This window comes from Bacillus rossius, chromosome 1 (genome assembly GCF_032445375.1).
Source record: "Bacillus rossius redtenbacheri isolate Brsri chromosome 1, Brsri_v3, whole genome shotgun sequence".
Lineage (NCBI taxonomy): Eukaryota > Metazoa > Arthropoda > Insecta > Phasmatodea > Bacillidae > Bacillus > Bacillus rossius.
In genome coordinates, this window is record NC_086330.1 from 288,932,388 (window position 1) to 288,946,743 (window position 14,356).

Genomic DNA, 14,356 nt, shown 5'->3' on the forward strand with positions numbered 1-14,356 from the left:
AAAATATATAAACTATTGAACCATATATGTAGTGCAATTTGATTTCTTGAGCCACCGAAGTGGCACTTCTCGCAAAATGTTGGTCACCTCTGATCAGACAGTAGATAACAATCCTACAAACGTGCTACTGTACGTAGGAATGCTGTAAGAGATTATTTTTTTGAAATGGACAAGAATAGCAGGTTGTGCGCTGGCAAAAAAGAAACTATTACAAGAAAAAAAATTAAAAAAAAAAAGTTTCTGTTAAATAATACTATGAAAAACATTCACAAGGACTTCATTTCTGAATTTTCACAGTACAAAGATATTTCCTATAGTGCTTTTTGCAAATTTTTACCATTTTGGATTATGAGACCTTATTACAAAGCCAGATACACATGTTTGTGTAAGCTTCATGCTAATTTTTCATTTTTTGTGAGCAAGTTGAATAGTGTGGGAATAATACAAGAAAGAAATTGTAATGAAGTTGTACAAAACGTCACCTGTGATGGCAAGAAAACATGTGCACAGTGTGCCTCAAAGACCATTGAAATAATGAGTTTTGAAGATAGTGAAATCAAGTACTTGCAGTGGACAACAAGAAAGGTGGAAGTTGAAGTAAAATGCTCATCTAAGTTATGTCAAAAAACTCTAACGGACGAAGTTTGTTGCTCAAAGAGAGAATTAGTTGTCAAGTTTTTGGAATTGATTCCAAAATTTATGCAGCATGTATGCAATATCAGGCATCAGTACAACACAACCACGAAAATTAAAAGTGATCTGGCAGTTGACGAAATTTTCTTACATTGTGATTTCTCAGAAAATTATTTGTGTAAATACTCGGAGGAAGTGCAGTCAGTACACATCGGTGGCTCAAGAAATCAAATTGCATTACATACATCTGTGGTGTACTATAGGTCCGAATTTGACGATGCAGTAAAATGCCAGTCATTTTGTACCTATCAGATAGCTTGCGTCATGACCCCATAGCGAATTGTACACACTTGGTGCCAGTGATGAATTAAATGAAAAAACATTGTACCAAACATTAACAAAGCGCACTTTTTAAGTGATGGGCCGTGCACGCAGTACCGGAATAGAAACATGTTTTTTTTTTGGCAGCATCCTTTTTGCCAAAAATGCTTGGTGCTAGCAGCCTTCACTGGCACTATACAGAACAGGCTCATGGAAAAGGGGCCCCCGATGGTATTTTTGGTTGTACTTAAAGAATGGCAAACACTTTAGTTGGACACGGAAAGACATACCTAATGTTACAGTTCTTGTCAATGAACAACAGGAAAACTCTAAAGGAATTAAGATTTTCCGGATCAACAGTAATGCAATTGCAGATGACAAATATCTACCAAAAAATGTCTGATACGGACAGTTGTGGAGAGTACGCTGTAAAGTATCTAAAAAGATGTAAAGATAATAAGTTTGTACTTCCACACAATGAAGACACTACTTATGTTTTATCGAGTAGTGATATTGTTCATAAATTACAGCAATCCCTTTTGAACAACAGAGGACAGTATATATTTTCAGATCTACCAAATTTCCACAATCTAGAATAACTTAATTCCTAAGCCTCAAGTCACAAGATAAAAAGTGACTCCAGTAAGCTGTAATGGGTACAAGAGTAAAAAATTTTAATTTTAATTGTGTTATGTTAACTTCAATTAGTTTATAAAAAAGGGGCATACCTACTTATTATTGAAATTTTAGGTTATGTTTATTCATGTTTAAAGTATATCTTTCACTAACCTTGAATTTTTTTCAAACGTAAGCTAGCTCGGTTGATTAAATCTTGTCTCTCTAAAGAGTCTTGTCATATTATTATGTTATGTTACTCCTGTGGGCACATTAAAATTATGTAAAAAATTTAAATTTTACTTGTATATAGATTTTTTATTTGGTTTATAAATAGCTAGGCATATTATTTCAATTTTAGATTATGTTTATTCACACTGAACTTAGGTTTCACATATTTTATTTTAATTTAATAAAGATTCTCTACTTATTCTGACAGTACTGATTAACCTTGGGTAAATATGTAGTGTACGGATTAGCGTCAAAAAAAATTTTAAAAATCTGAAATAACTTTCATTATATGCTCTTTTACGTCCTCTTTTCATTACAGCCTGCGGAGAAAAGAAATTTTTTTGAGATATCGCCGTTCTTATTTTGCAATACAAGAACTATGTAATCATTCGACCGCCGCCATTTTATATTTTGCCGTGTGCGCGTGAATGCCTAAATATAAGAAATTTTCCATTAGGTAAGGTTAGTTACATTATAAATACTTCAAAATAAACGGAAATTAAAAATAATATCAATTAATTTTACTTGTATAGTTTTAAGTATTTATAATGTAAATGACCTGACCTAACAAAACGGGACAAAGGTAGATTAGGTCAGGTCAGCTACATTATAAATACTTTGAAACTGAACGGACATTAAAAATAATAAAATTAATTTTGATGGTTGTTTAGTTTTAAAGTATTTATAATGTAGCTGACCTGACCTAACAAATCGGGACAAAGGATGAACAGTAGGAACACACGTAATTTTCTTTTTACATTAGTAGTCGTTCACGTGGCAGACCTAAGATGCACATAAAGTTCTGCCATTCCCGATTACACCCGAACAATTCACCTTCAGCCAACTTCGGGATTTGTTTTATTTTTGCGCAAGAAAAATGAATTCAAATATTAAAAGTGGTCGGTTAGGTTAGCTACATTAAAACACTTTAAAACACTATGGACGGTTAGTTAGGTAAGTATAGCTACATTAAAATAAACAGTGAAATATAAAAATTAATAAAGAAAACCGAGGTGAATTGTTTGGGTGTAATCAGGAATGGCAGAACTTTATGTGCATCTTAGGTTTCCCCGTTCACGTACGTCGCAAAAAAAAAAATCATACTTGTAAACAAGCAACAATGAACGCCGCACGAGTGCACAGGATGAAAATTAAAAAATTCAATATCTCCTAAAGTATTTGGAATTTCTTATCTCCGCCTGGTTTAATGAAAAGAGGACGTTAAAGAGCACAGAATAAAAGTATTTTTGGAATGTTAAAATTTTTTTTAACAATTATCGCCCAAATATGAAAATTAAAAAATTCGATATCTCCTAAAGTATTTGGAATTTCTTATCTCCGCAGGCTGTAATGAAAAGAGGACGTAAAAGAGCATATAATGAAAGTTATTTCAGATTTTTAAAAAAAATTTTGACGCTAATCTGTACACTACATATTTACCTAACCTTGTATTTTAAAATAACCCAAGCTAGCCGGTTCAAAATTCTTTGTTACTTAAGAGATTGTCACGTAAACAGGGCTGTCATATCCATGGGCAAGGTGGTCACATCCGTGGACAAGGCTGTCACATCCGTAGACAAATCAAACTTTTTACAGTAGAACCCTGTTATAATGTTTTTCAAGGGATCACAAGAAAAAAACATTATAAGCAGGAAAATGTTATAAGCAGGAAATCTCAATTTAGCACTTAACAATGTTCGAGCTTTGTACCAATGGACTCACCAAACTATGTAAACAACTTTAATGTTAAAACCAAAGATAGTCTACTTGATACATGAATTTTCTGAAACAAGCCAACAATTTTTCAACTTCGTCTTGTTCCCTGGTTAAATTTTGTTTGTCTTTAAAGATACACTGCCACATTTTTTGTAAAATTGTCTCACGATTCATAATGACAACATTAAGAGTGAGAACGTCTACTCCTTCGCCACCTGAAAATGTTTAATTTTGGGATTCCTACGTCTGAATGAAAAAAAAATAATTATTTGTAAGCAATAGAAAACAATTTTAGGGTAAATATGTAGGGTAACGGTATATGCGAAAAAAAATGCTAAAAATCCGAAAATACTTTCATTCTATGCTCTTTCACTTCCTCTTTTCAAATCAACCGGCGGAGATAAGAAATTCCAAATACTTTAGGAGATATGGAATTTTTTAATTTTGAACATGTAGAGTAGCGGTATTTGCGAAAAAAAATTCTAAAAATCTGAAATTACTTTTATTATATGCTCTTTCACTTCCTCTTTTCATTAAAATTGGCGGAGATAAGAAATTCCAAATACTTTAGGAGATATCAAATTTTTAAATTTTCATCACAATACCTGTGAATTCAGGCGGCCACCATTGTTTCTTGTTTACGAGACGAGTATGATTTTTTTTTTCCGCGACGTAGGTGAACGACTACATTGTTGCTTGTTTAGGAGTATATATTAAAATCTGAAAATATTATTATTATAGTTATGTTATGTTAGGTTAGTATAGCTACATTAAAATAAACAGAGAAATATAAATATTAATAAATAAACCCGAGGTTGGCCGAAGGTAAATTGTTCGGGTGTAATCGGGAATGGCGAACTTATGTGCATCTTGATTTACCGTTCGTGAATGCCTAATTAATTAAAATGGTCGATTAGGTCAGGTCAGTTACATTATAAATACTTTCAAACTAAGCAGACATTAAAAATAATATAAATTAATTTTAATGGTTGTTTAGTTTTAAAGTATTTATAATGTAGCTGACCTGACCTAACAAACCGGGACAAAGGATGAACGGTAGGAACTCACGTAATTTTTTTTTACTTATTACTTGCGCAACAAATAAAACATTAAAATTTGAAACGTTAAAAACTCACCTACGTTAGAGCAGAGGCGGCTACAATTCCTTTGCCATTAGTAGAAAATGATGTAATCGTTCTACCTACGTCGCGAAAATAAAAAAATCATAAACGTAAACAAGCAACAATGGTCGGTATTGTGATGGAAAATAAAAATTCGATATCTCCTAAAGTATTTGGAATTTCTTATCTCCGCCGGGTTTATTGAAAAGAGGAAGTGAAAGAGCATAGAATAAAAGTATTTTCGGATTTTTAGCATTTTTTTCCGCATATACCGCGACTCTACATATTTACCAATTTTAGTTATGCCCTCGCTCAATGGTTGGCAACTTAAATATCGTAGGACTGTGTACGTGCATCTGAATACCCACTGGAATGGCAAGGAAGAGAAGAGTTGACTAAGGGTGCCAACTGACACGTAACTATGAACATTGTGTACCTTCAGTATATTGCATAAAATTGTATTTTAACAAACTTCATGTATTGTATGGCAGTGATTGTAAACATAAACATACATAAAGGAAACTTTTTATCATAAGTGTTGGAATAATTTGGTTTTAAAATATTTTTTCCCCATTTATTGAATGTTAGAAAGCAAACATTATAAGCAGGAAATAACACTATTTATGAACGTTATATGCAGGAAATAAATACATTGTCCTTATGGGGGAAATATTGGGACTTTAAAAATATGACATTATAAGCAGGAAAACATTATATGCAGGAACATTATAACAGGGTTCTACTGATTTAACTTTCTTTTTTAACTATTTATCTTTGAGCTTGGAAACATTGCAAAGGTACATTAGTATTTCATACTATATATCACAATGTGCCTTTGGTAGTTTGCTAAATGTGATATTAAATAATATGTATTTAGAAAAAGCACCTTATTTGGAGAATGACCCAAATACACATGGAAGAGGTTCAAAAGTGGGTGAGGAGTCTGAAGAGAAGGAAGGAAGCAGGGCCGGATGGGATAGGGGGTAATGAGGAATGGAGATACCTAAAGGTGATGTTCCAGCAATCCCTTGTGGGTAAATTGCCAAAACAATGGGAAGAAGTGGCAGTGGTACCAATTTCCAAGGAAAGTAGGGATAAGACTAGCCTGGCGAACTACAGACTAGTTAGCCTAATTTCCTGTGTAGGGAAAGTAATGGAGAGGCTGGTGGGCAGTTTATAATGGGAGTAATGAATAATATAGGTTGGATGGACGATAGACAGCATGGATTCAGGAGAGTGTTCTCATATGAAACACAGATGGCAGGATTAATGTAAGATCTGGTGGAAGCAGTGGAGAGGGAAGCAGAGAGATGCTATTTTCATCGACTTTGAAAAGGCTTTTGTAAGGTACCGCACAAGAGACTAACGGAGAAGGTAGATTCGTAGGTAAAGGATGACAGGGTGGTAAGTTGGGTAGGTGACTTGAGGGATAGAAGGCAGATGGTGAGGGTGAGAGAGGAATAGTCAGAAGAGAGGGAAATAGCATCAGGAGTGCCTCAGGGGAGTATGTTGGGGCCCCTGTCCATTATAAATGATAATATAGGGAAGAGGATTAAGGCCAGGATGAGAGTATTTGGGGGAAGGGGTAAATCTGCATGAGGATATGATCAGGCTGGAACGATGAACATAGGAGAATTTGATGTTGCCAAATGCTGGAAAGATGAAGGTGGTTAGATTTGCAATGAAGAGGAAGTAACAAGCGAAGTGTATAGCTGGAAGGGGCAGGAGGTAAAGGAGGCTGATGAGTATAAGTACCTAGGGGTAAGCAAAAAGGTTCAGCAGGTGGTAAGGGGAGGAGGGTGCTGGTGTTATTTGGTAGGACCCTACAGGGAGCAGAAAGGAGGGTAAGGGAAAAGTCATACTCCACGTTGGCAGACAAGCGTCGAGTATGTGGCCATGATCTAGGATCCCCACCTAGTGACTAAGGAAAGGGAGGTGAAAAAGGTGCAGCGTTGAGCAAGGTGGGTGATGGGTATGTGGTGAAGGGAAGGACAAGAGGGGGAAATGCACAGTTTATCTGAAAAGATTAAGGAGTTGGGCTGGGAAGCATTATAGGGGAGAATAAAGTTGGAAAAGTTAGTCAGGCTGTTCAAAATGATAAAAGGAGAGGGTACAGCTGGGAACTAGGGTACACAGAGGTGGGTATAAATGGCGGAGGGATCACGGGTGAAAGCTCCAAAGGGAATGGAGGCAAACGGAAAGAGGGCAGCACGTAAGGACAGGAACGGAGTGGAATGGGCTGGAGGAAGGTGGAGATGAGAGATGCCGGGTATCTGAGGAGAGAACTAAAGAGTGGGTAAGGGGGGAGTGAAAGGGAGAAAGTCGAATTGCGAGTGCAAATCAATCAACTGGCGACAGTTTCCTATTCCACAACGAAGAAATGTAATACAGCAGCAGTATCTTACCAGCACTTTACAATACTGCTTAGGAATCACGCCACCTAATCTTTCTCCTGACCCGGCGCATGGCAGTATGACACCAACTTCAAAATCAACCATTGTAAACAAATAGCTCTGACAATAGGATAACAAAAATTTGAAGCAACATGCCCACTATAAAATGTGGCGTGAATTTTGCAGTGTTAACTAATTAACCGCTTATATTTTAACTTTGCTAACGTTGGCTACAAACAAAACCCAAAAATAATTCCAAGATTAAATGGTAAATAAATGTGTTCGCGTAAGTCATACATTCTAATAACTTTTGCAACTAAACAGACGAGATTTGTGTTTTTGTTGCCAGAACTGCGAGTGAGCATAGAGGATTAAAACAGAAACGTTTTACTAGCATGTGGTAGAGGAAAGGTTAAGAAGCAATAACACACCATATTGGTTTAAACAGTTTTTTACGCCAATAACAATTTTTAAACGTTTAATATTTAAACTTTGCCTTCGTAATGCCCACTTGCAGAATAAATAGCGTAAATTAATAAAAAAAATACATTTTTGTAGAGTAAAAAATTTAATTTAATTATATATAAATTTTACTTTTCCTTAAGTCATGAAATATTAGGCTGTTCGATGCAATATTCAAAACCCTAACAAGTTCCATATAATATTAACAGTTAAAATTAAATGGCATTTATTATAAATAAATTCTAAACGCAAAATATTATAAAGGCGAAAAACTTTTTAGTATTCAGTCATTACTATAATGGTATTTAGATTCCACTTACTAATGCATTATGCTCTATAATGTATTTAATACAATGAAAACCTAACACAACGCTTTTATAATATGCCCAAATTCTTCCCTAGTTTAACTTTATCCCTGTTGAACTTCAAATGTAATTAATCGTTAAACATTTGCTTGTGAAGTAATACAGGTGCCACTATGTATGAGTTCCTTCTGTGCTTGCAAACAGCTTGCTTCAATAATGATAGCGATCTTAAAATTTGCCGTCACCCGCGGTCTCGTGATCGAGACCCGGGGCGGTCCTAGTGGTTTTCAGTGGCTCTTAAGGAAATCTCTGGCGGGCACCAGGTTAATTCGAGGATTAACCGAGGTGGTCATGGGTTTTTGCCCCTGCGTGTTCCACTAGGATCGGCGGCTGTTGATGGTGGAAGGGAGTCCCTGCTTTTAATACGCACTGGCCCTAAACAGTGTAGAGGACTGTTTCCTAATTGTTCAGGAGGTGTCTACGAAATAAAGAAAACGTATTTAGGTGCTGGTTTTTAATTCCGCATCTCACAAAGTGTGGATGGGCATAAGTTACACAATTACACTTGACAAAATACGCTGACACTACACACATTCGCACTGAATAATTAATTATGTGCTACGTTGCGGCACTTGCAAATAAGATCCCTACATGGGTTTGAGGGTCGTCGAAGAGATTGAGTGGGTTAACGGCCACTCCCGTGATGAACTGGAACTAGCTTCGTGCCCGGGCTCACCTGTGTGAGTCGCGGGCCCACGAAGGTAATATTAAGAGACGAGTCTTTAAGTTTGTAATCGGCAGGCATATGCTCGACGAATTATATTAAGTTCTGTTCGCGGGAGTCGGCCCGGACCGTAAAGTGACTGCGTCGTGAACCGTTGTTGCGCGACGAGCAAAAATTAACACGGCCGGGTTAAGCCCTGCACCGGAAAAGGGCACGCGGGGAGAGGAAAAAGAGGTTTTAATGAATTATGATATTTACCAGTATGAAGAATCAGGAGCACAAAAGTTGAAGTCTCCCCGCGGGATCACACAGCCGCCCCGGCCCGTGAGTAAAACTCTACTGCCGCATTGTGCCGGCTTGGGAGGGGGGGAAGCGTCATGACGCGCCGAACTTTCTAATGTGCCGTTATTCCAAATTTATAATTATAATTAGACATTATTATTTCTAGAACCCTCGTAACTTAATGACATCTGTCTGAATTAGTTGGCGGAAGGCCTATAATAATAATACATAATAAAATTGAGATTAATAATTTTTGAAAATCAAAAGTCAAGCTGGAGCTGTCTGTCACTTGTTGACTACTCCAGTGGCTATTTGCAGGTGAAAACAGGGAGGTGAATTAGGTTGATTTATGCTGTGGTTAATTATTGGCGGAAGGCCGCAAGGGATGTTCCGAACGCTTATTAATTGCGGTTTCCCACAGGGAAAAACGCTGCACCCCTACGACGCACTTTCACTCTTAAGGGTTGTTTTGTTAATTAAAAAGCACTTAATTACTTGCAGTAATTAATGAAGCATAAGAACTCTTTGGTGGTGTTGGCATATGGGCGTAATCTGTTTAAACACTCACCGACGTCGACGGCTCGCTTGACTCACGTGACCTGGGCTAGGGTTGCGTTCTGTTAGCGGGGTTTAATACTGGCGGGTGGAGGCCGGGCTTTATGGCCTTCGGACGGACGACGACAAATTGGAACTTCGTGCGAAATAACTGTTATCAAAAAAAATTCAAATATAATTAATGAATGGCTTGGTATCTTTGTTATGACACTTGATGAATTTATGACAATTTTGAACCCACATGTTTATCAACTTACAAAAAAAAGAAATTACAGGATGGCAAGTATTCTGGCATTATAAAAAGGTTTTGTGAATTGTATGCTTTGACGTCGTCCGACCGACGACCATCCCTAAGCCCGACCTGCACCCGCCAGTATACTCTCCCGCTAACGGAACGCACCCCTGGCCGTGGCCCACCCGAGTCGAGCGAGCCACCGAGCCGAACGGCCAAACCAGACATTATTATTATAAAGCACACTAAATCCGAGTGGACTAGAGACGAACCACACCCATTCCCCCTCAAACAATTAATTACGAATTTTGCGACCTTAAAGTCTCTTCCAGACGCAGTCAATTAGTTTTTAACGTAATGAGGTCAAGCTTGGCGCGGCAGAGGCCGACGCGCCACCGGACGCCATGCCAGTTCCGCAGTTCTACTCGACTCGCGGACCGGGACGGACCTACGTCCCACGGAGAGACCACAACCATTGTCTTCATCGCAAGTAACGTCCGGTAAATATAGTCATTTAGCATAAACCAAACCTTTTTCTATTCACCTCTCCGTGCGTGCCCGGTCCGTTTTTTACGGTTCAGGACCTAATCCGACCGCGTAAACGTAAAGACGCCCCGCACCACACCTGGTGCGCAGGGTCGTTCTTCAGCATACGGCACGGGCCGTCTCCCGCAAACCACAGAACTTTCTTAAGGCCACGCGCCTTCGCGCGGACCACAAACCCGCAAGGGAAACTTCGCCAAGTTTAGTGGCGGTGCGTGTACCACCCAGTGGGCACGGCACCCGCGTAGAAACAATCGCTTACGGGACTGGCCGACTCCAGTCACCCACAAACTCTGTGTGCCACGTCAATTGTGCGCGCCTAATTTTCATTAAGTGTACTTTGTTAACGTAACTTTGCGCCACGTCATTTGTGCACGCCTAATTTTCATTAAGTGTACTTTGTCAACGTAACTTTGCGCCACGTCATTTGTGCGCGCCTAATTTTCATTAAGTGTACTTTGTCAACGTAACTTTGCGCCACGTCATCTGTGCGCGCCTAATTTTCATTAAGTGTACTTTGTTAATGTAACTTTGCGCCACGTCATCTGTGCGCGCCTCTCTTGCATCAAGTGTACTTGGCCTGCATACTGTTACCCGAGAAACCAGTGCCACGAAACATTGAACATGTACCGGCCTGCACCCCGCAACGGACAAGTAGCCCTCAGGGGCATGTCTGTACTCAGTAATTGTATGGTGTGACGTCAATCCCTTGAATAAAGGCACGTCGCTACTACAGCAATCCCACGCATTCTTCTTTAACGTAAATTCCCAGGCAAGACCGCCGACGGTTCTAGCGGACCACGCTGGGGCAACGAACCACGAACCCTCATTGGTTAGACACCGAGCTAGCCTGGCGCCCTCCCGGAACATAAGACGTTAGTCAGACCAGCCATCCCGCTAGAACTCGCGCCCGGACTCGAACACGAGACCGCGGACGACGGCAAATGGCGCCCCTGCGTGTGGCCAAATTTTAAGCAAGAAACGGGAAAATTGAGCAAACGGCAAGAAAACGGCCATTTTGGACGCACCAAGAACGGCGGACAAAGGATCCATCAACCCCCACCCCCAGCGCTGACATTCCAGCAGAGCGTGCGACGCAGGCGGACAACATCACAGCCCAGCACCACCCCCAACCCCCCATCCCTCCCACACCGGCCCGCTTTCACTTCCGCGCGGCGGTCAGAGTACTCTTCCCCCCCTCCCACCTAACCACCCTTGTTTTCACTCTCCGCTTTGTGCGGCCATCCGGGCGCTCGACCCCCACCCATCCACCCACTATCAACTCTCCGCTTCGCGCGGCCATCCGGACAGCTCCCCTCCCCTTTCAATCCTCCACCCGTCCGCTTTGTGCGACTGTCCGGGCACCCATCCAGCCGGCCAGCACGGCCCGCGCGTGGAACAGCCTAACAGCACAGACTGCGCCGCTGGCGAACAGACAACACGTGCGCCCGCCCGTCAACAGAGCTCAGCTGTCAATAACCACGCACCATGCTGTCACACGGAGCCCACGCGACATGCGCGCAATGCCAACGGCCGAGAACAATGGACCTACTAACGGGACCATTACCTTGGCAGAACACCTGCCAATGCCGATCACTGAACAGAACACCACCGGAGACCGACCCGAAACACGAACAATGGGAAGTGAATTGGGATCAAATCTGGAAGGGAAAAATAGAGACGGGGTTAACCATACCACTACAACCGGTACCAATCACCGCCGCAACCGATACGAAACCACAACCGCGCCAGGAGTGCGGACACGCAACCCGCACCAACACCGCTGCCGAGGGCGGGGCCATCACCCAACCCGAGGCCACACGTACCTATACGACGCGGACAGCGAACTACATGGCGAAATTACCAGAATTTAGCGGAGCACCCCACGAAGACCCCCTAGCATACACACACCAATGCGAAGTGCGCCTGGCATGCAGCGGGATAACCGTCGACGAGTGGCCTGAGAGGACCAGCGAACGGTTGCGGGGACCCGCCCTCGACTGGTGGCAACTATGGGGGCGGGCCGACATGGAGTGGCCCGAGTTCGCAGAGGCCCTCAACCACCGTTTCAACGCCGGGGCTACACTGGTGCAATGCACCTCACAATTCTACAGTAGCACGCAGCGGGAGGGAGAACCAGTGGAAAATTTCATAGCCCACAAACTACAACTATTCCGCCGGATATCACCACTTGTGGAACCAGCCAGGGCACTACCCACCATCACCTTACTCCTCAGAGACGAACTCCAGCCCTTCCTACGCATAGGACGCGCCACCACCGTCGAGGACTACGTCCAACTGGCAGTAGCCACGGAACAAAATTTCCAGAGGGCCTGGTGGAGAAACCCGCGCAGGACAAACCGGGAGGACCCCAACCCGCCGAACGACCGGCGCCCACTAGCCATCCAAGGGGCACCACCGCCCCAACAACGCAGGCCCTCACACCCCGACAACCGACGCCCGCCCTACGCGCTGGAGGCGCCTCAAGCGGACGCCAACGCAGCCCCCCGACCACCTCACTGCCAACTGGGGTGCCCAAGGGGCACTTACCACTGGCACAATGAGTGCCCACGGAAGGGGAATACGCAGAGGGAGAGCCACCAACAAGGGCCGCGCGACACACAACCGGCGGGAAACGGGCCAAGGGGGAACTGAAACAGAGTCCCCCAACCCCCCAAGTGACCACCACCCACCTTCCAGCGACAACAACGGCCGCGGGAACTACCGCACACATGAACGCACTGGTAACGAACCGCCGCGCCGACCCAACAAACGCGATGACCAACACGACCCCCGGGGGGCACAAACCCCCAAGACTCGGGCAGCTGACCCAACCACCGGACAACTTGCTCCGCATACCGGTAGAGGTCAACAACACACCAGCCATTGCACTCGTGGACACGGGAGCGAGCCACGTGTTCATCCACCCCTCGTTGGTACCCCCCGGCTCCCTCCGCCCGCACCGGGGTGAGCTACGCCTGGCCACCGCCACACACGCCGGCCTAATGGTGGGGTACGCTGACGTCCAGGTAAGCCTAAGAGAGCTAAGTACTAACGTGACCGCCATCGTTGTGAGTGACCTAAGTGAGGAACTCGTGCTAGGTCAGCCCTGGTTGGCCGAGCACGACGCCGTTCTGGAACTAGGCCCCGCCAAAGTGAATGTCGGTCAGTCCGAACGGTTCGTAGTCTACGCCATAGGACGAGCCCCCACACCGGCAAACGGATGCGTGACTCTCGCCGAATTGCGTCATAACGTTCCCCCGGAATACAAAGCCGCGGTGAACAAGATCTTACGCGAACAACGGGACGTGTTCACGACCACCGAGCCCCTACGGCGCACCACGGTAGCCAAACATTCCATCCCCACCACCACCGATCAACCCATCTACGAGTCACCTCGCGGGTACGGGATTCGCGAACAGCGGGTAATACGCGAACAGGTGATGGAGATGCTACACAGCGGAGTAATAGAGCCCTCCAACAGCTCATATAACGCGTGCATAGTACTGGCCGCTAAGGACGGCACATTACGTTTTTGCGCGGATTTCCGCCCACTAAATGCTGTGACAATCAGTTCACCACCCCCACGGATCAGCGTCGAGACCGCTGTGGCCAGTCTAGGTAGAGCCCGGATATTCAGCACCCTAGACCTCAAGTCGGGGTACTGGCAAGTGCCCATACGGCAGCAAGACCGGGAGAAAACGGCATTCACGGTCCCCGATGGCCGACGTTTCCAATTCCGAGCCATGCCGTTTGGCCTAAAATGCGCGCCAGCAACCTTTCAAGCCATGATGACCCGAGTGCTGGAGGGGTACCTTGGCCAGTTCGCTCTCGCATATTTAGATGACGTCATCGTCTTCTCGGAGACGTGGGAGGACCACTGTCGCCATCTTGCCCTAGTCCTCGAACGGCTCGCCACCCACCACCTAACAGCCAACCCGGCGAAATGTCATCTAGGCACGCGGGAAGTAGAGTTCCTAGGGCACATGGTTAATGCGGAAGGGAGCCACCCGCAACCATCCCACCTGCAAAAAATCGCAGCGGCAGAGACCCCGCGCACACGGAAACAATTGCAGCGATTCATCGGCCTGGTGAATTGGTTAAGGAACTACATACCAAACTTCTCCCACGTAATTTCACCACTCACAGATTTACTGTCCCCCCAGTCCCGCTACCGCTGGAACACCTGGGCCCAACAGGCATTTGAACGGGTAAAGGACGCG

General features: G+C 43.6%; 1 protein-coding gene across 2 annotated transcripts in view; it reads right to left on the reverse strand.

The window, feature by feature from the left end:
- Nucleotides 1–7,351, reverse strand: part of LOC134527711 (D-ribitol-5-phosphate cytidylyltransferase-like) — a 348,603-nt gene extending 341,252 nt beyond the window's left edge. The window contains exon 1 of one of the 2 annotated variants that reach the window (XM_063360624.1): nt 7,043–7,339. In XM_063360624.1, coding sequence (XP_063216694.1) covers nt 7,043–7,135 — 93 coding nt within the window. In that variant the 5' untranslated portion in view covers nt 7,136–7,339. Of the gene's footprint in view, nt 1–7,042 lie in introns of both variants that reach the window. The other variant, XM_063360623.1, reaches the window with a different exon arrangement.
- Between the last annotated feature and the right edge of the window lie 7,005 nt (nt 7,352–14,356).